This window comes from Gorilla gorilla, chromosome 1 (genome assembly GCF_029281585.2).
Source record: "Gorilla gorilla gorilla isolate KB3781 chromosome 1, NHGRI_mGorGor1-v2.1_pri, whole genome shotgun sequence".
NCBI lineage: Eukaryota > Metazoa > Chordata > Mammalia > Primates > Hominidae > Gorilla > Gorilla gorilla.
This window is the reverse complement of record NC_073224.2, coordinates 178,069,209-178,093,853: the sequence shown is the minus strand read 5'-3', so window position 1 is coordinate 178,093,853 and position 24,645 is coordinate 178,069,209. Positions and strand designations below refer to the sequence as shown.

At 39.4% G+C, this 24,645-nt stretch overlaps 1 protein-coding gene across 8 annotated transcripts in view; it reads left to right on the top strand.

Annotated features, from left to right (window-relative positions):
• Positions 1-24,645, top strand: part of PATJ (PATJ crumbs cell polarity complex component) — a 415,136-nt gene that overhangs the window by 154,051 nt on the left and 236,440 nt on the right. For all 8 annotated transcript variants that reach the window (XM_055362067.2, XM_063698171.1, XM_055362138.2 and 5 more), the window contains 4 exons: positions 4,198-4,269; positions 5,893-6,070; positions 13,011-13,121; positions 19,210-19,287. In XM_055362067.2, the coding sequence (XP_055218042.2) occupies positions 4,198-4,269; positions 5,893-6,070; positions 13,011-13,121; positions 19,210-19,287 (439 nt within the window). The remainder of the gene's footprint in view (positions 1-4,197; positions 4,270-5,892; positions 6,071-13,010; positions 13,122-19,209; positions 19,288-24,645) is intronic.

The following is a 24,645-nucleotide window of genomic DNA, read 5'->3' as shown; positions in this document are numbered from 1 at the left end:
AAAAATGGTTTTGTGGGCCAGGCCCAAGGCCCTGCTACTCTGTGCAGCCTTGGGACTTTGTACCCTGCATTCCAGCTGCTCCAGCTCCAGCTGTGGCTAAAAGGGGCCAAGGTACAGCTCGGGCTGTTGCTTCAGAGGGTGCAAGCCCCAAGCCTTGGTGGCATCCATGTGGTGTTGGGCCTAAGGGTGCACAGAAGACAATAGTTGAGCTTTGGGAGCCTCTGCCTAGATTTCAGAGGATGTATGAAAATGTCTGGATGTCCAGGCAGAAGTCAACACAGGGGCAGAGCCCTCATGGAGAATCTCTACGAGGGCAATGTAGAGGAAAAATGCAGGGTTGAAGCCGCCAAATGGAGTCCCCATGGGGGCACTGCCTTGTGGAGCTGTGAGAAGAGGGCCACCATCTTCCAGACCCCAGAATGGTATCTCCACTGGCAGCTTGCATATGCAGCTGGAAAAGCTGTAGGCACTCACCTCCAGCTTGTGAAAGCAGCTATGGGGGCTGTACCCTGCAGAGCCACAGGGACAGAGCTGCCCAAGGCCTTGGGAGTCCACCCCTTGCATCAGCATTTCTTGGATGTGAGACATGGAGTCAAGGGCGATCATTTTGGAGCTTTAAGATTTAATGATTATGGCCAGGTGGTGGCTGACGCCTATAATCCCAGCACTTTGGGAGGCTGAGGCAGGCAAATCACCTGAGGTCAGAAGTTTGAGACCAGCCTGACAATCATGGTGAAACCCTGTCTCTACTAAAAATACAAAAATTAGCCAGGTGTGGTGGTGTGCACTTGAAATCCCAGCTACTTGGGAGGCTGAGTCAGGAGAATCACTTGAACTGGGAGGTGGAGGTTGCAATGTGCCAAGATTGCGCCACTGCACTCCATCCTGGGTGACAGAGGGAGACTCCATCTCAAAAAAAAAAAAAAAATTTAATGACTACCCCACTAGGTTTTGGACTTACATGGGGCCTGTGGCTCCTTTGTGTTGGCCAGTTTCTCCCATTTGGAGAACATTAGGAATAAAAACATTTACCCAATGCCTGTACCCCTATTGTATCTTGGGAATAACTAACTTGTTTTTGATTTTACAGGCTTCTAGGTGGAAAGGACTTGCCTTGTCTGAGATGAGACTTTGGACTTGGACTTTTGGGTTAATGCTAAAATGAGTTAAGACTTTGGGAGACTGTTGGGATGGCATGATTGCTTATGAAATGTGAAAAGTACATGAGAGTTGGAAGGGGCCAGGGTGGAATGATATGGTTTGGCTCCGTGTACCCACCCAAATTTCATCTCAAATTGTATTTCCCATGTGTCAGGTGAGGGACCTGATGGGAGGTGATTGGATCATGGGGAAAGTTTTCACATGTTGTTCTCATGAGAGTGAGGGAGTTCTCACGAGATCTGATGATTTAAAAGTGGCAGTTTCCCCTGTGCACTCTCTCCTGCTGCCACGTATACCTTCCTTCCCCTTACCTTCTGCCATGTTTGTAAGTTTCCTGGAGCTTCCCCAGCCATGTGAAGCTGTTAGTCAATTAAACCTCATTTCTTTTTAAGTTACCCAGTCTCAGGTAGTATCTTTATAACAGTGTGAAAATGGACTAATATACAATCTAAGTGCATAATATATTGAGATAGATAAATTACATCAATATGATGGCCTATTAAGGTACTAGTAAATAAAAAATGATGAAGGTAATGATACTGTGTGGGTAGATTTTTGTTATAAGTTCAAGTGAAAAAAATTATAGAGGAAATGAATACTGGTTGAGCCTCAGTTAATATCTAATTTAATCCTTGTTATTATTACATAGGATCATCAAAATAGGACAGTTTGTGCTATAATTACAGTTATCTAATGCTAATATAGTTGCAAAGAACAAGAAAGTGATAGGTTAAGGTGAAAACAGTTTACTTGAATTGGTGGAATTGTGGGTGTATCATTGAGGGATTACAGTTACATACTCATAAACAGAAACCCCATTTAGTGTGGCTTAACCAAATAAAGGCAAGTTTTTTTCATGTGAAAAGTCCTGAAGAAGGTGGTCTTAGGATGGTGTGGTGCTGTTGTCATCAGGGTCTTAAATACCTTCGTCCTTTCTGCTCTGCTGCCCTTAATGTATGGCCTTACTCCTCATTGTTTCTGTATGATTTGAAGATGAATGTTTTACCACCAATATCACCTGTGAATTCTAGGCAAGAGGAAGGGGAGGGTGTAGAGCAAAAGGCTCCTGCCAGATGATTCTCCTTCCTTTTAATGAGTTTTCCTGGAAGTCTCATCTAGGGACTTTTGGTTCTATATCACTGAGCAGCGCTGTGGCACACAGTTCCCATTAGCTGAAAGAAAGTCTAGAAAATGTATTTTTTTTAAAGCTGGGCATAGTGCCACCTAGAATAAAAGAGGGGTTATGTATTTATGGAAGAAGGGGAGAAAAAGACGTTAGAAAGTAACCAGCAAGGGTCTGCCAAGTTGTTTTCCCCTGAATGCTGTGATACTTTCAATAATAAAAATTAGACTGGCTAAGGTAAGAAAGACATCTGGTAGTGGGTGAGATGTAATGATCCTAATTTCTTAACTGATATTTGGCTTGTCTAGATCCTTTCAGCCTTCTCCTTTTCACATGGCCTTACAACAGTTTTATCCTAGATACTAAGTCTGTAGAGGGCCAAGAAGGTGGAGTTTTGCTGCATTTTATAAGACTTACTTAAGTTCAGAGGAAAATGGGAGTATTGAAACTTAGGGCTAAAACAGATTTGGATACATGAGGAAAGGTTGTGAGGTTGTATGCTTAAGCCTTCTCTGAGCTTCAGTTCCTCCTGTGTAAAATATAATATGATCTGCTGTGCTTACTTTATAGGTTAGAGGGATTTTTGTTTTTGAGACAGGATCTTGCTCTGTTGCCCAGGCTGGAGAATAGTGGTGTGATCATAGCTCACTACAGCCTTGAACTCCTGGTCTCAAATGATCCTCCTGCTCCAGCCTCCCCAGTAACTGTGACTACAGGTGTACCACCATGCCCAGCTAATTTTTTTTTTTTTTTAGAGATGGGGTCTCACCATGTTGTCCAGGTTGGTCTTGACCTCTTGGGCTCAAGTGATCTTCCTGCCTTGACCTCCCAAAGCACTGGGATTACAGCCATGAGCCACCACACCTGGCCAAGGGTTTTTATGAAAATGAAGTGGAAGAGGTAGTGCCTAGATTTTTGTATAGAGTAATACAATTTACAACATCAGACCGATTTCATTTAGCGGTCCAAAGCCACACACCTATTTCATGGTATCAGTTAGACTTGAGCTTAGGACTCCTGATTTCTCTTCCAGATAATATACGGCACTGTCTATTCACTATTGCATTAATCTAATAACCAAATACTCCGTAACTCAGCATTCTACGTTATCCAGTTCAGCAGTTCTTTTTTTATTCTGAGACAGGGTCTTGCTTTGTCACCTAGTATGAAGTGCAGTGGCACAAACATGACTCATTGCACTCTTGACCTTCCAGGATCAAGCAATCTTCCAGCCTCAGCCTCTCAAGTAGCTGGGACTACAGGCATGTGCCACCATGCACAGATGATTTTTTTTTGTAGAGACAGGGTTTCACCATGTTCAGTTCAGTAGTACTATACTAACTTAACTTGCTGGATGAAAATATGGTGGTGGTAGGTGGGAAGCAGTGAGGATCATATTAGATAATATAAGTAACTGAAAAGTTCCATATAAGTACGCAAAATATTCATGGGATACAAATGACGGGGAAATACTTAGGGCTAGAAAGAGGGATCATATTGACCTGTTCATGTTGATTTATACTTGATATATATGATACATGTTGACTTCTGTGTCTTAGCTGGTCAAACAATACCAAGTTTTAAGGAATACATTTTATAACATTTTACATATTGATACAGAAACAAATTTGAAATTGCACAAATCAAACACAACTTTTAGCGTCTAGAATATCACTAATAAAAGTGTTTATAATAATTCTGTGATTTTCTAATGCTGGGTGGGGATTTGTTGAGTTGAATGTTAAAGCAATATATTTTTGCTTTGCATATTTATTGATGTAAATATTTTAAAAACTTAAAAATTGAGAATCATTTAACTACCTATAGATTTTACAATTTCAAAACTTTCCAAGGACCTTTAATAATGAGTATGCCTTAAAATTGTGTGTATTTTTTTCTTTCTCCCTCTGTAGTGAGTTACCTGAGAGAGAAGAAGGCGAAGGAGAAGAAACTCCAAATTTTAGCCACTGGGGTCCACCGAGAATGTATGTGGATAACATTATTGGCTTTCTCAATAGGAGCACAACCAGTTGCTCTTTTCTTTAACTTAACAGAACATTATTTAGTCCTACTCTAATGATTGAGAAATTGCGATAATTCACCTGTAAGCTGGCCTACATTTTAGTTTCATTTTGTCTTATCTAGAGATTTTTAGCTGAACAAAATGACTATAACTAATATTAGGAACATCTTTGATACTCTTTCAGAGAAAGCAACTTAGATGTCCATCTAACAAGTATAGTTTTTCACTATGTCATTAAGCAAGTCAGGTAAAGCTGCCTTGAATGCAGTAAAGCTTTCTTTTCTGGTAAACAACAGTAACAGCAGTTGAAGTTTCTAGTATATATCAGTTTATCTCTACCTTCCTCCCCTGGTGGAGAGTCCACGTTTGTGCTAACAGAATGTGTTGAAAACCCATCTTCCCTTGGATCTGGGGGAAGTTTTAAGTACTCACCAGTCGCTGTAGTTTTAAGTCCTCACCAGGGCTGCACTTTAAGATGATAAAAGTCTTCCTTTAGCTGCTCTCTGTATTCCGTGTCCATTATTAATGGATACCTCCACCCAAACTGGTTCTTTTCTTGTAATTGAAATATGAATTTGTCTTAAAACATGTAAGAGTTGTTTTCAGAGTTACTTTTTTTAATGAGTTAATTATTGGCTGCAGTGCAAAACCTATAATATTTTGAGGGAGGCAGTTTTCAGTTCATACTTTCTTTTAAATAATGATACGGAGGTAGGAAGAAAACAAAACCTTCTGGCCTTAGGAGCAGGTAAAATCTGCCCTCTGATTAAAGAACCACAGAGTTAAACCTGCTGACTGGGAAAAGCAACTTGGACAACGAGCCACTCAGTGGCTAATTTATTTTGTTCTGAAAGTCTGTACTTTTTACCGAAATGATATATGTGGCTTTCTTTTCTTTTCTTTTCTTTTTTTTTTTGAGACGGAGTCTGGCTCTGTCGCCCGGGCTGGAGTGCCGTGTCGCAATCTCGGCTCACTGCAAGCTCCGCCGCCCAGGTTCACGCCATTCTCCTGCCTCAGCCTCCCGAGTAGCTGGGACTACAGGCACCCGCCACTACGCCTGGCTAATTTTTTGTATTTTTAGTAGAGACGGGGTTTCACCATGTTAGCCAGGATGGTCTCGATCTCCTGACCTCGTGATCTGCCCGCCTCGGTCTCCCAAAGTGCTGGGATTACAGGCGTGAGCCACCGCGCCCGACCATATGTGGCTTTCTTGATTTTGTCTTGCCCATTTGTTATTTCTTCAGTCCATTCTTTGCTAATGTTATGGATACAAATGAAAAGGACTAATGACAGAAAATATATTATAACAGGAGATGGGAATATTAGGGCTTAACTAAATCTTCACTGAATAGAGTTATATTTATTGTTCTAGAAATCTATGCTTTTCAGAACTGAAACTTTCATTTGTTATGAATTATTGATAACATAATGTTGGAACTAGGTATAATTTGTATAACATTTGTAAAAATATATTTCAAAAATGTATATAAAATATGAGTCACAAGGATATGATGCAAATGGAATACTTACAGTCCAACAGATTAAACTTGTTGATGAGTGAGTTTTGTTTTTTTCCTTTATATAGTGTTGAGATTTTTAGAGAACCCAATGTGTCTCTTGGGATCAGTATTGTTGGTGGACAAACTGTTATAAAACGTCTAAAGAATGGAGAGGAGCTTAAAGGTATATTCATCAAACAAGTTTTAGAAGACAGTCCAGCAGGGAAGACGAACGCACTTAAAACTGGAGATAAAATACTTGCGGTAAATGATGTTAAAGTACTGTTTTTATTGGAAACATACGGTAAGACAGTGAAATAATCATTTAGCTAGAAGACCTTTCTTTATGTGTTGGGGACCGTGTGTGTACAGTTGGTGTGCTCTATTTATGCCTTAGTTTGTACATTGTATGCACAATTTATGAGTTTCTCAAGTGAGTGGGGGCAGGGGTAAACAAATAAAATGATAAAAGAAAAACTTCAGCTGATTGCAAAAAAACACTTTAACTAACAAAGGGCTCTATACAGAACAGGGCAGATGGTAGGCATTATGCTTCTCCCACATTCTTTAACAAGCTCTAAATTTTTTTCTTGAAGCCCTAAATTTTATAATTGTGTGTCAGTAGGATACTTATGCTTGTTTAGAGAAAGAAGTTGACCCTGGAAGGTTGAAGACTGTTGAGGGAGGGGAGGATCCATGATTGGTACTGGATATGCTCTGTGGGCGCTAAGTTTTAAAGGCACATCAGGCCGAGCACGGTGGCTCATGCCTGTAATACCAGCACTTTGGGAGGCCGAAGCAGGCAGATCACTTGAGGTCAGAAAGCAGCTTGGCCAACATGGTGAAACCCCATCTACTAAAAATGCAAAAATCAGCCGGCCGTAGTGGCACGTGCCTGTATTCCTAGCTACTCAGGAGGCTGAGACAGGAGAATCACCGGAACCTGGAGGTGGAGGTCTCAGTGAGCCAAGATCGGACTGCCCTCCAGCCTGGGTGACAGAACGACACTCTTGTCTCAAAGCAGGAAAAAAAAAAAAAAAAAAAAAAAAAGGCATATTAAACCACTGAGAATGCCCTGAGGTCTGAATGTGATACATTTCTTTGCATTGGGTTAATTGGGTGACTCCATGGTGGGTATCTGTAATCCCATAATCTGCTTGTTCTTGATTCATTCTTTATGATGCTAACTGTCAATCATGGTGTTCCAGCTGTGATAGAATACAAAGAGCCCTGGATGTCATGGGTTGGAGTCGGAGTCTGTCCTTTTTATTTTCTATGTGTTTTTGGACAAGTCATTAGACCTACTTATTTTCCGTTTTCAGATAAAATGGAAATGAGAATTCAAAATCGATAGCATTATTGTGAGGATTAAATTAAAGAACTACATAAAAGGTGCTCTGTATATACAAATGTTGAGTTATATTTGTGCTGTGCAATATTTAAAACAATTTTCAAATATACTACTTATGGCAATGAAGAAAATGACCAAAAGTCCCTTCCCTTATGGTGTTTACATGATAGTGGGAATGGGGGAATAGACAATAAAATAAGTATATGTAGAATGTCAGATTGTAATAAGTAGCTAGGGAACAAAATAAAGCAGGGGAGGAGGATAAGGAGCATTGGGGTTGGGGGGGATGGTGAAAGCAATAGTTGCAATTTTAATAGCTTTGTTATGGAAGATGATATTGGGACAAATATAGGAAATGAGAGAGTGAGCCATATAGATATATGGAGGAAGAAAAACACGCAAAAGCTCCGAGGTAGGAGCTTGCCTGGATGTGTTCAAGGAGCAGCAGTAAGTCCAGCAATGATAGCATAGCGTGAACAAGCCAGAAGGGGTAAGAGAAAAGGGCTGAGGAGTGATGGGAAGCCACATCATGTAGATCCTGAAAGCTCTGGAAGGTCTTCTGCTCTGAACACAGCGGAGAGTCACTGGAGAATTATGAGCAAGTAAGTATTGTTTCAAAGGAGTATTCTGGCTTCAGGGGCAGGGATGGAAGCAGGGGCCTCAGCCAGAAGGCTGTTGCAGTAACTTAGGAGAGAAAGAATGGTGGCCTGGACCAGGAGAGCAGTCAGGTTGTGGTATATTTTGCAGGTGAATAATAGGACTTACTAACAGAGTGGGTGCAAAAGAATAAAGTGGCAAAGATAATTCAAAAGCTTTTCAGCTTGAGGAATCGAAGATGGAATTTCTGTTTGCTGAGATGGGGAAGACTGTGGGAGGAACAGATTTGGGGAGACATGTTTTAGACATGTTAGGCTAAGATGCCTATTTGACATCCATATAGTAATAGTCAGTTAGATAAACAAATAAGGAGTCCCATATTCTTACTAATTTTTTTGGTTTTTTCCTCAGTTTCAGTTAGAGTTTGTCCCCCACTGTGATTATGGATTTGTTTGCTATTCTTTGTAATTCTGTTGGTTTTGCTGTATATATTTAGTGGATTTGTTGTTGGTGATTTGCTTTTGACATTATGTAGTTTTCTTCTGTATTCCTATTAGTTACTTTTTGCCTTAAATTCTATTTTATTAATATTGGTAACCTTGTTTTATTTTAGTTATTAATTTACATGGTACTTTGCTTTTTTTTTTTTGAGATGGAGTCTCTCTCTGTCACCCAGGCTGGAGTGCAGTGGCGCAATCTCAGCTCACTGCAACCTCCACCTCCCAGGTTCAAGCAATTCTCCTGCCTCAGCCTCCCAAGTAGCTAGGATTACAGGCACCCACCACCACGCCCGGCTAATTTTTGAATTTTTTGGTGGAGACAGGGTTTTGCCATGTTGGTCAGGCTGATCTCGAACTCCTAACCTCAGGTGATCCTCCCACCTCAGCCTCCCAAAGTGCTGGGATTATAGGCATGAGCCATTGCGCCCAGACGGTACTTTGCTTTTTTCATTCCTTCTTTTCCACTATTCTTTTCATTTAGTTTTAGTTGTATTTTTTGTAAGCAACATCCAACTAAATTTTGTTTTTTGAATCTAATCATCTAGAAAATAAGTGAGATGAATTCACTTTTTACTTTGCTGATCTATTGTAACTTAATTTTTTAATATTTTGTGTTATATTTTTTCTTAATGTATTTTGAAATCATCATAAATTCATAGGAAATTACAAAGAAGTGTACAGGGAAGTCCCATGTACCTTTCACTCGGTCACCTCCAATTTTAATATCTTATACAACTATACTATAATAGCAACACCAAGAAATTGACATTGGCTCAATCCGTAGTTTATTCAGATTTCACCAGTTATGCATGCATTGATTTGTGTGTGTGTTTGTAGCTCTATACAGTTTTATCACATGTAAAACCTTGCATATGCACCACCACAATTGAGAAACTCAGCTGTGTCATCACCACAAAACTCCCTTGCATTACCCTTCTGTATTAGTCCATTCTCAACTGCTATGAAGAAATACCCGAGAGTGGATAATTTATAAAGCAAAGAGGTTTAATTGGCTCACAGTTCCACATTGCTGGGGAGGCCTCAGGAAACTTATAATCATGGTGGAAGGAGAAGCAGTCACCTTCTTCACTTTTGGTTGCCTCTTCCCTTTCGCTCCCATCCCTAACTTCTGACAACCAGTTTTCTGTTTCTTGATGTCTATAAATATGTTATTTCACAATTGTCTTATAAATGCAATTATGCATTATGTATTTTTTGAGATTGCCTTTTTTTACTTAGCATAATCTCCTTGAGGTTCATTCAATTTGTTGTGCACATTAATAGTTCATTCCCACGGCTGGGTGAGGTGGCTCACACCTGTAATCCCAGCACTTTGGGAGGCGGAGGCAGGAACGGATTGAGTCCAAGAGTTCAAGACTTGCTTGGGCAACATAGTGAGACCCTCTATCTACAAAGAAACTACCACTTTCTTCCTTTTTGTTGAGTAGTTGTCTTTGGAAATTCAGGCTGCCAAAACAAAATACCATAAACATAGAAATTCCATTATAGTTCTGAAGGCTGGGAACTCCAAGATCAAGGCATTGGCAGATTTCAGTGTTGGTGTGGACCTGTTTTCTGGGGGGTCAGAGATGGTGCCTTCTCTCTGTGTCCTCACATAGTAGAAGGGATGAGCTAGCTATCTTGGGTCTCTTTTATAAGGCCACTAACCCTATTCTTGAGGGCAGAGCCCTCATGACCTAATCACTTCGTAAAGGCCCTACCTACCTCCTAATACCTTCACCTTAGAAGTTAGGATTTCAAGTTAGGAAGTTAGGATTTCAAGATATGAATTGTGAAGGACACATAAATTCCAACCATAGCAGTGGCATTTCATAATATGGATGTACCAATTTGTTTAATCATTCACCCATTGAAAGACACTTGGGTAGTTTTTAATTATTGACTATTACAAATAAATCTGCTCTAACTATTTGTGTACAAATTCCTGAGTGAAAAGAAGTCTACATTTCTGTAGGATAAATACCCAAGGGTGCAATTACTGAGTTTTATGGTAATTGTACTTTTGGTTTTGAAAAGAGTTGTCAAACTCTTTCCAGAGTGGCTGGCTATACCGTTTTACATTCACACTAGCAATGTGTAAGTTTCTCCGTATTCTTACCAACATTTTCCCTTTACTCTCACACTCAAAACAGAATACTAGATGTGACCAGATGTGTAGGGGTTTACCCCCATACACTAAGCAGTTCTCTAGTCGACACCGACTGGATGTCTTATAATTCTGATACTATGTATCTGGAGATAGTATCAGATCCCCAGCGGACACCAACTGTCTTATAATTTAATTGAATTCCGATACTATGTACTTGGATCTAGCATTACATCACACAGTTAAGGGCTTGGTCCCACAAGATTGCCCCCAGGTCAGACGCCAATCTTAGTAGGTTGTCACCTATACTTCTGACCAACTGGCTACAAACCAGGGTTCCCACATCCCTCCCCTTGAATTTTGTTAATTTACTAGGGCAGCTCAGAGAAACACATTTACCAGTTATACAAAGGTTATAGATGGACAGCCAGGTGAAGAGATGCATAGGGCAAAGTATGCGGAGGAGGGCACAGAGCATCCACACTCTGAGTGTACCACCTGCTACCCTTCCAGCATGTCAACATGTTCAACAACCCAGAAGCTCATCAAATCTTGTCGTTCAAGGGTTTTTACAGAGCTTCATCTCCAGCCCCCACCCTCACTTCTTGGAGATTGTAGGGGGAATGCAGGGATTCTCTAATCGTTTGGTCTTTGTGGTGACTGGCCCCATCGCGAGGCTATCCAGGGGATCTACCCCAAGCCACCTCAGTAGCATAAACTCAGATGTGAAAGGGGCTATTAATGCGTAACAAAAGACACTCCTATGACTCCTAATATCAGAGGAAATTCCAAGGGTACTCTGTGACAAGAAGAAGAACTTTTCATATTATACCACAGGCACACACATCTATGTCCTCAGCTTCTCATGTGCTCAGTTTCTCCTCAGCCTGCTCAAGTTTAGTGGTTGGTGGCTCCAACCCCTTCCTTGCATGTGCTTCCTACTGTTGATCCTCTTTCCTTTCACTGAACTTGTCTGGGAGAATCACACCCTAGTTAAGTGCAGCTCTGCTTATTCCAGGTCTCTAGCATGGCTGGAGAAATAACCAGCCATGGTATCTGGTCTCATTAGAAGCTCATGAGCAGCCACTCAAGCGGGTCTTTAGTTTTGCCTTGCTGTCCTGTATTATTCTCCTAGCTGGTTCAGTCTCCAATTTTTATAAGTGATATGATTTGGCTGTGTCCTTACCCAAATCTCATCTTTAATTGTAGTTCCCAAAATCCCCATATGTCATGGGAGGGACCCAGTGGGAGGTAATTGAATCATGGGAGTGGTTACCCCCATTCTGCTGTTCTTGTGATAGTGAGTGAGTTCTCACAAGATCTGATGATGTTATAAGGAACTTTTCCCCCTTTTCTTGGCACTTCTCCTTCCTGCCACGTGTTTGCTTCCCCTTCCACTATGATTGTAAGTTTCCTGAGGCCTCCCCAGCCATACAGAACCATGAGATAATTAAACCTCTTTCCTTTATAAATTAGCTAGTCTTAGGCAGTTCTTTATAGCAGCGTGAGAACAAACTAATACAACAGGTAACTGTGCCAAACCCCTTATGCCTCTTTCCTTAGTCTTGCTCACAGTTTAAGGTCCTAGTTTCAGGTTTCATTGAGAAAATAGAGGCAGTTAAAGGGAACTTCCCCTGCTTCCAGTGCTCACCAAATCTTTTTTCTAATTGCCTCTGTAACAGCAAAGGAACTACATTTGTGCTTCTATCCAAAGCCAATCTCTCTAACTTGTGCAGTAGGAATCATTTCCTCTTGACTGTCCAAGGATATTGACCTTACAGTTGTCATGTCTCTCCTTTATCATCCATTTTTTTCTCTGCACTGTATCATTATTGCTGTAATATTTCCTTCTATCTTAAAAACATCCTACATCCCTTTCCACCCACATTCCTGTTTCCTCAGTCCTCTAATAGCAAAGCAGTCTTCACAAATTATCACTATCCGTTGAGACCACAGAACATTCCAGCATTTACCAAGGCTTTGTTACATTATAGGTTTGAAAAATTAGTTCTGTTAAACATGTTTTGGAAATACAGAGTGCTCTTGGAGATTTATGGGCATGTTAGCAAGTTATGTTCTCTGAAATTTTCTATAATAAGGAACTGTTTACACTTACTCAAATTTATTGAACACATAAATAGTTTTAGTAAAAGAACTTGTGGATGTTTTTTGGTACTTCTTTTTAAACATAATTTGAGAGATGTTCAACTACTCAATTGTGATAACAAGCAATTTACTTAAAATATTATGCCTCTGAGCTTAATGGAGAGATGATAAAAGTCCATAGATATTCCCAGCCTCCCTTATCCCACTCAGAATTATGTACTGTGCTCCTGGCAGAGGTGACAGACATCTTAAGGTTCTGTTACTGACCGAGCTACCTGTTTTGGATAATTATATTTAACCAGGGATGTTTTTATTAATGTATTTTTCTTATCTACTTTTCTGAAGGTGAAATGTTACTTTCCTTAAACATGTTCTTCTAAAATTGCCAAGCTTTTTATGGGCCAATCTTATTTTTTTCTGACTGTGGTCTACTCATTAGACTCTGGTTGTTCTTATAACTAGATAATGCACATGAACTTTGAATTAACCTGTCCACAATATCTAGTGCTGTTCTAATTGAAATAAGTTGCTTCTGTGTTTCAGGTGTCTGGAGTAGATTTGCAGAATGCCTCACACAGCGAAGCAGTTGAGGCCATTAAGAATGCAGGAAACCCTGTGGTGTTCGTTGTTCAGAGTTTGTCATCCACTCCACGAGTAAGTTTTAGTTCATATTTTCAAAAAGTTTAACAACACTCTGCATACCTGCAGACCAAGCTTTGGCCTCTAAGTATTTTCCACATATTTTCATTGTAGTTCCCAAACTATACTTAAAGTATGAGCTTCATAAAAATTTAGTCATAAAGTTCCCTTTTTTCCCCTCCAGTTTTGATCTTCTGGTCAAATTGGAGTCATTACAGTGTGCATTGGTTTAAGTTACTGCTTCTGGAATCAAACAGACCTGTTTTCAATTTCTTGATTCCTTATTTACCAGCTTTGCTAACTTGCAGGTTACTTTTCTGAGCCAGTTACTTTGTTTATGAAATACTTTGAACAGAGGGTCAGGTGTAAAAACATTGTAGAGATACTGTCACATGTTGTGTATATTTATTAAAGGATGTAAAAATAAAAACATGTTGACATGTTGTACTGTTGTGTGTTCTAATGTTGGAGATTCCAAATGTAAAAATAGCAATATTTAATCATAACATTTTTCTTTTTCTTCTTTTTTTTGAGATGGAGTCTTGCTCTGTTGCCCAGTCTGGAGTGCAGTGGCACGATCTCAGCTCACTGCAATCTCTGCCTCCCAGGTTCAAGTGATTCTTGTGCCTCAGCCTCCCGAGTAGCTGGGATTACAAGCATGTGACACCATGCTCCACTAATTTTTGTATTTTTAGTAGAGACGAGGTTTCACCTTGTTGGCTAGGCTGGTCTCAAACTCCTGACCTCAAGTGATCTGCCCACCTTGGCCTCCCAAAGTGCTGTTATTACAGGTGTGAGCCACTGTGCCTGACCTACAATTTTTCTTCTGTAATTAATTACTCCTTTGGTATGGAATTGGAACTCTGATATGAAATGTCAGTGGCAGGATGTGGATTTTATACTACCATGTGCAACAGAAACATCACCCTTAAAACTGGAAGCAATATTCAATATTCTTTTTCTTCATTTTATAATGGAAGACAGCTGTTCAAAACATAGACACTTCTTTTTTTGTTTGTTTTTGGGGATAGAGTCTCATTCTGTCACCTAGCCTAGAGTGCAGTGGCATTATCGTAGCTCACTGCAGCCTTTATCTCCTGGGCTCAAGCAATCTTACTGCCTTATCCTCCCAAGTAGCTGGGATTACAGGTGCATGCCACTACACCTGGTGAATTTTTTTTTGTTTTTTGATAGGGTCTCACTTTGTTCCCCAGGCTTACATATGCACTTCTAACTGCATATTTTAAAAAATTATTTGTTTTCCAATATAGTTTTGTAGTGCATTCCAATTTTTGTATGTCAAGGCAAAAAGAAAATAATACTTATATGGCAAACTGGGTGGGTATATGGTTGGCTATCCCAGTGGTGGGGGCATTGATGGAATATTTTGCATGCTTGTAACCTGCCTATGCACAGTGAGCTGCAGCCTGCGTTGGCACCTCTGCTGTGTCACTGCATTTTGCAGTATGGTGCCTTCCATTCTTAGCACCATGTTTACATCATCAAGACTAATTGAGAGAGGTGAGCTGAATAAAGTTCTCTTGTTTTCATAAAATTTGAAATTCAATAAGAATTTTTAGAATTCAGTTTTTAATTCTTACAATATTGAGAATGTAGATGAGGCCATGGCTTTTATTTCTGGAAACCTAGTTCAACAGGAAAATTGGCCAGATTGTTCTTTGCCAAATTATACTTCCAAATCAATAATTTTGAATGAGAATGAGCCAATCAAATTATACATTTGTGTGGCCAGCTGTGAATGACCTGCCAAAAAGGCTAAGCTTTCAATCCAACCTTTGCTAGTGAGCTGAGGTGGAAAGTTTTGTTTGGATGACACAAACAGTGCAATTTCTTTCAATTATTCAAACAAAGAAAATCTCTTCAGCACCATGCCATGCTCAAGTTACTTATTCCCTATGTAGTATAATAGACTGCCACATTGTACATTCAGTTCATCAGGCATTAAACCATCTGTGGTTCTAACCAAGGGAGCATATCCCATTGATGATGTTAATTACCATGTCCATGACTTGTTCCATTTTCAACTTTGTTTATAGGGCAAAGTGACTCTTTTTTTTTTTTTTTGAGACAGGGTCTTATTCTGTCACCCAGGCTGAGTGCAGTGGCACAATCATGACTCACTGAAGCCCCGATCTCCTTGGCTCAAGCAATCTTCCTAGTTCAGCCTCCCAAGTGGCTGGGACCACAGGCATGCATCACCATGCCCAGCTAGTTTTTGATTTTTTTCCCACAGACAGGGTCTCCCCTTATTCCTCAGGCAAGTCTTGAACTCCAGGCTCAAGTAATCCTCCTGCCTCGGCCTCCCAAAGTGTTGGGATTACAAGCATGAGCCACTGCACCTGGACAGGGCAAAGTGATTCTTATTGGGTGAGGCAAATGAAAGGAGAATCAAGTTTCATGTCTTTGTAAAATGGTGCTGTCTTGTGGTTTACTTATTATTGCAAGTAGTACTGATTATCCAGAAATAGAAAATATAGGCAATGCTTAATCATTTTTATCTAGTTTACATTAAATTTTGAACTTTCCTTAAAACCCCCAAAATAAGTCATTTTCTAATGTTGTGCCCATCAAAGGTGATGTCTAAAAGTACCTTGGTCATATAAACATTCTCCTCAACACTATGAATTGAGCGGTTGTTTTTATCTGTGTGCATTATCAGCTGCCTTAGGAGCATCACCAGTACACTTTCTTGGGTTTTTGTTGTTGTTGTTTTTTGTTTGTTTGTTCGTTTTGGGACAGAGTCTCGCTCTTCGCCCACGCTGGAATGCAGTGGTGTGATCTCAGCTCACTGCAACCTCCGCCACCCGGATTCAAGTAATTCTTCTGCCTCAGCCTCCTGAGTAGCTGGGATTACAGGTGCATGCCACCACGCCCAGCTAATTTTTGTATTTTTAGTACAGACGAGGTTTCACCATGTTGGGCAGGCTGGTTTCGAACTCCTGACCTTGTGATCCGCCCACCTCGGCCTCCCAAAGTGAGCCACCACGCCTAGCCACCAATACACCTTTTAAATCTTCTTACCCTGACTTTCTCAAGTGTATTTTCAGCCTTCTGGAAAAATGTGTGTATCTACTTGGATGTACTTGGCAAATACTTATTTGAGAGTAAGGCCCGTAGAAAGTTTTTCTGTAAGGTAATTTTTTCCACTTAATAACATAACTGCACTTCACAGAAACATCACATATATATATTTATATATATATATATCATATATATGACAAGTCAGATAGTTTCTGACTTGTCAGGGAGGCAAAGTGTTTTGTTTAAGATTCTTCAGGACAAGGAACACATGCCTGTAAACCCCACCAGTCTTTGAAATCTGACTTGGGTTGTTATATGTATTAAACAGAGATAGAAATATTAGGTACTAGCACAGTGCCTCTTCACATAGCACTGTATATATGTTAATGTATCATTACTGCTGTTTTTTACATAAATGACACATTTCTGAGACTTTCTCATTTATTCTAAACTTTATTTACATTCTATATTAATATATTTTTTATATTAAAAAATCCTTTTGAAATTGGATATCTTCAGCTCATTATGTTTATCATCACGTGTTGCTTTCTTTCTACCTATATTCCAGTTGTACTTACCAATACCATTGTTCTATAAGGGTACCTACTTTTTTTGACACATGAACATTTTGCATATTAATCACCTATAAATATATTTTTACTTTCACGAGAAATACAGTCTTCTGTTTTCCTGAAAGGTGGAGTCTCATTGAGCATTTTGTCTTCTAAATTTTGCTAAAGATATATGTACAGAAGAACATTTCTCTGCTATTTGAAAAACAGTGGGCTGGGCGCAGTGGCTCACGCCTGTAATCCCAGCACTTTCGGAGGCTGAGGTGAGAGGATCACTTGAGGTCTGGAGTTGGAGACCAGCCTGGCCAACATGGTGAAACCCTGTCTCTATTAAAAATAGAAAAAGTAGCTGAGTGCAGTGGTTTACGCTTGTAACCTCAGCTGCTTGGGAATGAGGCACAAGAATTGCTTGAACCTGGGAGACACAGGTTGCAGTGAGCCAAGACTGCACTGCAGTGGCCACTGCACTCCAGCCTGGGTGACAGAGTGAGACTCTGTCTCAACGAATGAACAAACCAATGAAAGAAAGAAAGATAAGAAAGAGAGAGAGAGGGAGGGAAGGAAGGGAGGGAGGGAGGGGAGGGGAGGGGAGGGGAGGGGAGAGGGGAGGGGAAGGGAGAGAGGAGGGGAGGGGAGGGAAGGCAGCATAAACATTGTGAGTGGCAGCTGACATTCTGTCTCATCCCAAAGCTTCTATTTAGCATCAGCTAGTTTTTCTATGGGAGAAAGTAGTAGTGTGGGCAGATAGTTTCTGATTTGTCAGGGAGACAAAGTGTTTTGTTTAAGATTCTTCAGGACAGGGAACACATGCCTGTAAACCCAACCAGTCTTTGAAATCTGACTTAGGTTGTTATATGTATTAAACAGAGATAGAAATATTAGGTTACTAGCACAGTGCCTCTTCACATAGCACTGTATATATGTTAGTGTATCATTACTGTTGTTTTTTACGTAAATGACACATTTCTGAGACTTTCTCATTCTAAACTTTATTTACATTCTATATTAAAAATGAAAATTTAATCTTAAATTGCATTTAAGGGAAAATGGGCTTTTTGTTTTGTTTTTCATTATCTCCAGGCAGGCAGTCTTTTAATTTTCTGAGCAAGGAGTTTTTTTTGTCTTTTTCTTTTTAATTTATTTATGTATTTTTTGAATCAGGATCTTGCCCTGTCACCCAGGCTGGTGTTTAGTGGTGCAATTGTGGCTCACTGTAGCCTCGACCTCAGCCCCACAAGTATCTGGGATTACAGGCGCACGCCAACATACCCAGCTAATTTGTAAATTTTTGTAGAGATGGAGTCTCCCTTTGTTGTCCAGGCTGGTCTCAAACTCCTGGACTCCAGCGATCCTCCTGCCTTAGCCTCTCAAAGTGCTGGGGTTGCAGATATGAGCCACTATACTTGGCCTATTTTTTTCTTTTAATCTTCATGTCTCTCACCAGATTTTATGCCAAGATTATCTGTGCTAGCTCTTTGAGGAGCCTCTTTTTATAAAATTAAACTGGTTAGTTCATTTATAAACATTTATTATGTACAACTATGTATTAGGCCATTTCTGAGCACCAGAGAAATAGTGAAAAATAACACTGAGTTCTACTCTCATTAAGCTTATTCAGTGGTGGGAATAGATTTGTTAATTCATCCTTATGCTAATAGTGATAGTGGAATATTGAGTACACACAGTGTGGGAGATAACGTGCTTGAACTGGGGGTACAATGATGAATAAGGTAAATCTGTCAAACAGATGTGTTATCCTATGTTCTTGGATAATTAATTAGATCACCCCTAAAACTCTATCTTGCAAAATGTGATGTTTGGACCACAGTCAGTATGTGAATTTGTTTTTAGTCTTTTTCGTCTTCAGCTTCTGGATCTACATACAGAAACCTGCATTTTTATGCCCTGATGGCGTATATATAACTTTATAATATTTTAGAGTTATATATCTTCTCAGGCTTTCCAAGTTTTATTGTTTGCTTTGAATTGTACTTCTCATACTTGTACTCTTTAGATGAAGTTACAAAGTTAAGATTTTAGCTGTTTAAACAAATACATTAAGGAATGTAATGATAGGCCAGGCTCAGTGGCTCACGCCTGTAATCCCAGCACTTTGGGAGGCTGAGGCGGGCAGATCATCTGAGGTCAGGTATTTGAGAGCAGCTTGGCCAACATGGTGAAATTCCATCTCTACTAAAAATGCAAAAATTAGCTGGGTGTGGTGGCAGGCACCTATTACCCTAGCTACTCAGGAGGCTGAGGCTGGAGAAGCGCTTGAACCCAGGAGGCGGAGGTTACAGTGAGCAGAGATTGTGCCATTGCACTCCAGCCTGGGTGACAAGAGCGAATCTCCATCTCAGAAAAAGAAAAAAAAAGAAATGTAATGATTGAAAAAAAATTCTCCATTGTGGAATGTCAAGGAAAAAAAAAAGGAGTGATTATGTCATTTAAACTTTTTCTTCCCCCCACCCCTTTTTTTGTCACCGTAGGTCATTCCTAATGTACATAACAAGGCCAACAAAATCACCAGTAACCAGAACCAGGACACCCAAGAAAAGAAAGAAAAGGTAACTTGAACTTCTCAAGGATTTAAAAAATGTTTTTGTTTTGTTTTTGTTTTTGTTTCCCATATCTGGGCTATAATAGAAGTGGCTTTTTGATGAGTGTCAGTGTTACAGAAGCACTATATTTATAATTTTTTTCCCTGCAAATATGACTGGTTCTTACCAGGATGGAGGACAGAAACCTGGTGCAGCATAGATGCAAAAATACTATAAACGGCCAATCAGCCATCAACGTCCATAGCTTTCTTTCCTGTTCAGACAGGCTGGTTGTTTGTCCATTCCCAGAACATGCCTCTCACACTGAGACTTTGATCTTGCTGCTCTCGCCTGGAAGTCCATTTCCCACATTGCTCTCCCATAAGAATCCTTTTCATTCTTCAAGGACCACATCAAAGGTCATCTCTCCTGAGAAAACTATCCTTCCTGTCAATCAGAATTAATCCTCCATTCCTGTTTGCCCACCTCTATTAAAGTAGAATCTGTTGACCTAAAAATTATTTTAAGATGTGGTGTCAAGTAGGGATGAATTTTCATTTTTTCTCATCAAGAGAACTTATTGTTCTCTTGGGGAATTACTGTCCCACTGTTTTAAAATAGACCTCCTTTACCCACTGATTTGCAGTCCAACTCTGCTGTATCCCAGGTTACAAGGGGGAGTCTGTTTCTAAGCTTTCTCTTTGTTCCATTTGATCAACTTGTCTATCCCAGTACAAATGCTGCACTGACGGAATTATTAAAGCCTAGTAATCAATCTTGTTTCCTGATAGAGCACTTTCTTTTATATGTTTCTTCTTCTTAGACATGTCTTAACTATTTATATCATTTTTATTTTCCATATCCATTTAGAATCAGATTATTAAATTCCACAAAAGTTTCTTTTGGGATTTTGGTTGGAATTTTGTTGAATCTATAGATTAACTTAGAAAGAAGTTATATCTTTTGGATGTTGAGACTTTTAAGCCATTAATATGATTTTTTAATTTGTTAAATTCTTTTATTTCTTTTAATTAATTTTTATAATTTTCTTTTCTTTCTTTTTTTTTTTTTTGGGAGACAGAGTCTTGCCCAGTCGCCAGGCCAGAGTGCAGTGGCGCGATCTTGGCTCACTGCAACCTCCACCTCCTGGGTTCAAGGGATTCTTCTGCCTCAGCCTCCCAAGTTGCTGGGATTACAGGCATGTGCCACCATGCCCAGCTAATTTCTGTATTTTTAGTAGAGACAAGGTTTCACCATGTTGGCCAGGATGGTCTCGATCTCTTGACATTGTGATCCACCCGCCTCGGCCTCCCAAAGTGCTTGGATTACAGGCATGAGCTGCTGCGCCTGGCCTATAATTTTCTTTAAAAAGATACAGAAATCTTGATTTATTCCTAGGTATTTTATCTTGCTATTTAATGATATCTCTTTAAATTGTGTTTTCTGTTTGTTTCTAGTATGTGGACGTAAAATTGACTTTTATATATTTATTTGACATCTTGTAACATTATTCTTTTAAAACATACAATAATCTAGTGGAGAATACTGGGAAAACCATAATGGTGAAACAAAAAAATAAAAATATAAACCTACCACCTAAAGATAAACTTATTAAACATTTCATATAGAACCTTTTAGTGTCTTTGTGTCTGCTCCATATATATATATGATATTTTTAATAAGAATATGAATCTCAAATTCTTATTCTATGTAGATTTTTATTTTTGGATCTTCTATACATATAATAAATAATAAACTCTTTGGAATAAGGTAGTTTTCTTTTTCCCTTTCCAATCTTTCTTTCTCTCATTTTATTGTATCTGCTAAGACCTCCAGTACTGTGTTTAGTAGAAGTAATGATAGCTAACATTCTTGTCATTTTTCTTCCCGATATTTAAGGAAAAGCTTTTAATATTTCACTGTTGAATATGATGTACTGTAGGTATTTGTAGATAATCTGTCATGTAACTGTCTGATGGGTTCATCTTACCCACTGCCCAAATGCAGTCGATTTATCAAGACAGGGGAATTGCAGTAGAGAAAGAGTTTAATGCATAGAGCTGACTAAATGGGAGACCGGAATTTTATTATTACTTGAATCAGCCTCCCTGAAAATTTGGAGGCTAGGGTCTTCTTTCAAAGATAGTTTTGGGGGTAGGGAATGGGGAATGCTGATTAGTTTGGTTGGTGATGAAATCATAGGGAGTCCAAAACTGTCCTCTTGTGCTGAGTCAGTTCCTTGGGGGAGGTGAGGCAGAAGACCAGAGAAGTCAGTTTACCAGTCTGGGTACGTCGGCTGATCCATCAGAATGCAGTCTGGAAAATACCTTAAACACTAATCTTGGTTTTTATAATAGTAACATTATCCATGGAAGCAACTGAGGAGGTTAGGAATCGTGTGGCTTCTGACTGCATGACTCCTAAACCATAATTTCTAATCTTGTGGCTAATTTGTTGGTTTTGCAAAGATGGTCTGGTCCCTAGGCAAGTAGGGGGTTTGTTTTGGAAAAGAGCTGTTACCATCTTTGTTCCAAAGTTTAACTATAAACTAAATTCCTCCTATGGTCAGCTTGGCCTATGCACAGGGATGAACAAGGCCAGGATATTGGAGGTTAAAGGCAAGATGGAGTTGGTTAGGTCAGGTCTCTTTCACTGCCATAGTTTTCTGACTGTTATAATTTTTGCAAAGGTGGCTTCAATCAGGTTAAGGAAATACTCTCTTTCATTCCTACTTTGCTAAGAATTTTTACCATGAATGGCACTGGCATTGAATTTAATCAGATATATTACTAATCTCCAGTGAAAGAAGTATGTGCATCTATAAATTTTTTTCTCCTTGAATCCTTTAATGTAGTAAATTATATTAATAGATTTCAGAATGTTGAACCAATCTTGAATTACTGGAATGCAATTTATTTGTTTTGTTTTGTTTTTCCCCATTGCCGATATTTATTTTAGGATTTTTCCATCCATGGTCATGAGTGAGATTTGCCTGGAAATTTTCATTTATATACTATCGTATCTGGCTTTGGTTATGGTAAACTACTAAAATGATCGGTAGGAGCATGTGTTCTTTTAAGTTCTCTGAGAGTTTGTATAAAAAAAGAAATTATTGGCCAGGTGCAGTGGCTCATGCCTGCAATCCTAGCACTTTGGGAGGCCAACATGGGCGAATCACAAGGTCAGGAGTTCAATACCAGCCTGACCAACATGGCGAAACCCCGTCTCTACTAAAAATACAAAAATTAGCTGGGCGTGGTGGCGTGCACCTGTAATCTCAGCTACTTGGGAGGCCGAGGCAGGAGAATCACTTGAACCTGGGAGGTGGAGGTTGCAGTGAGCCAAGATGGCGCCACTGCACTCCAGCCTGGACGACAGAGCGAGACTCTGTCTCAAAAAAAAAAAACAGAAAAGAAAGAAAGATAACATTATCAATTCCTTCAATCTTTAGTCAAGCTACCCTATGAAGCCATTGTGGGCGTGTGTTTTCTATGTAGGAAAAATTTTAAATACTGATTTAGTTCTTTAATAGTTATTGAATCATTTGGATTTTCTATTTCTTCTGGAGTCATTTTTGGTCATTGACTCTTGTAGGAATATTAATATCACCTAAGTTTTTTACATTTGTTGGCATAAAGTTGTTTATGTATTCTTTTTTTTTTTTTTTTGGAGACAGTCTTGCTGTGTCACCCAGGCTGGAGTGAAGTGGCATGGCATCAGCTCACTGCAACCTCCACCTCCCAGATTCAAGTGATTCTCATGCCTCAGCCTCCCGAGTAGCTGGGATTACAGGCATGCGCCACCATGCCTGGCTAAATTTTTGTATATTTTTTAGTAGAGACGGGTCTTACCGTGTTGCCCAGGCTGGTCTTGAACTCTCGAGCTCAGGCAATCTGCCCACCTCCGCCTCTCAAAGTGCTAGGATTAGAGGCCTGAGCCACCGTGCCCAGCCATTTCTCTTAACTTTAATCATCTCTGCTCCGTTCATAGTAGTTCTTTTTCATTCTGAAATAGGTAATTATGGCCAGGCCTGGTGGCTCACTCCTGTAATCCCAGAACTTTAGGAAGCCTAAGTAGGAGGATTGCTTTAGCCCAGAAGTTCCAAGACCAGCCTGGGCAACCTGGGAAGACCCTGTCTCTACAAAATATAAAATATTAGCTGGGTGTGGTGGTGTGCACCTGTAGTCCCAGCTACTTGGGAGGCTGAGCTGGGAGGATCACTTGAGCCAGGGAAGGCCGCAGTGAGCCATGGTCACACCATTGCACTCCAGCCTAGGGGACAGGGCAAAACCCTGTCTCAAAAAAATTTTTAAAAAGTAAAAAATAAAATAAAACAAATAATAATGAAAAATAAAATAAATTGTAAAAAATAAAATTGGTAATTATTTGCTGTATCTTTTTCTTGATTAATCTTGGAAGTAATTTTTCATTTAATTTTTTTTTCTGAAGAATTACCTTTTGAAGTGTGTTCGTCTTATCTGTTATATCTTTTTTCTGCTAAATTAATTTTGTTCTCATCTTTATATTGCCTTGCTTCCTTGTTTGAATTCATTCCCCTTTTTCACCCCTTAATAATCTTTAGTTAAATGCAGAGATTATTCATTTTCTACTTTCTTTCTTGTCTAAAATAATAAGTTAAGGTTATAAATTTTTTCTTTCTTTTTCTTTTTTTTTTTGGAGACACAGCCCATACTCTGTTGCCCAGGATGGAGTGCAGTGGGGCAATCATGGCAACCTCACTGCCAGTAGTCCTCCCATCTGAGCCTCCCAAGTAGCTGAGACCACTGACGCGCACCACCACGCCCAGCTAGTTTTTTGTATTTTTTTTTGAGATGAGGTTTTGCCATGTTGCACAGGCTGATCTCAAACTTCTGGGCTAAAGCAATCTGCCTACCTCAGCCTCCCAAAATGCTGGGGTTACAGGTTTGAGCCACTGCCCCTAGCCTAAGTTTTGCTAAGTTCCTGTTTACTACATTCTAAAATTTTGAATTGAATTTCTGTTTTTTGGTACTAAGGGTTTTTTGTTTGTTTGTTTGTTTTTGTTTTTGTTTTAGGCTCCAATGTGATTTCTCTTTGACCCAAAATGTATTTAGAAATATATTTTGAAGTTTCCACATGAATATTTTTTAAAATCTTTTTGTTCTTATTTTCTAATTTAGCTATAATCAGAGATTGTTGTGTATGTAATATTAATTCTTTGACATTGGTTGAGACATGTTTTTAATGGCCTAGTACATAGTTATTATGAAATGTTATATTTGTGATTAAAAAGGATAGCTATTATTTAGTTATCGAGTACAGGTTTTTATAAAAAGTTGATAGATCAAACTAACTATTTGAGTTATTCCGATTTCTTATACTTACTGATTTTTTTTGTTAGCATAA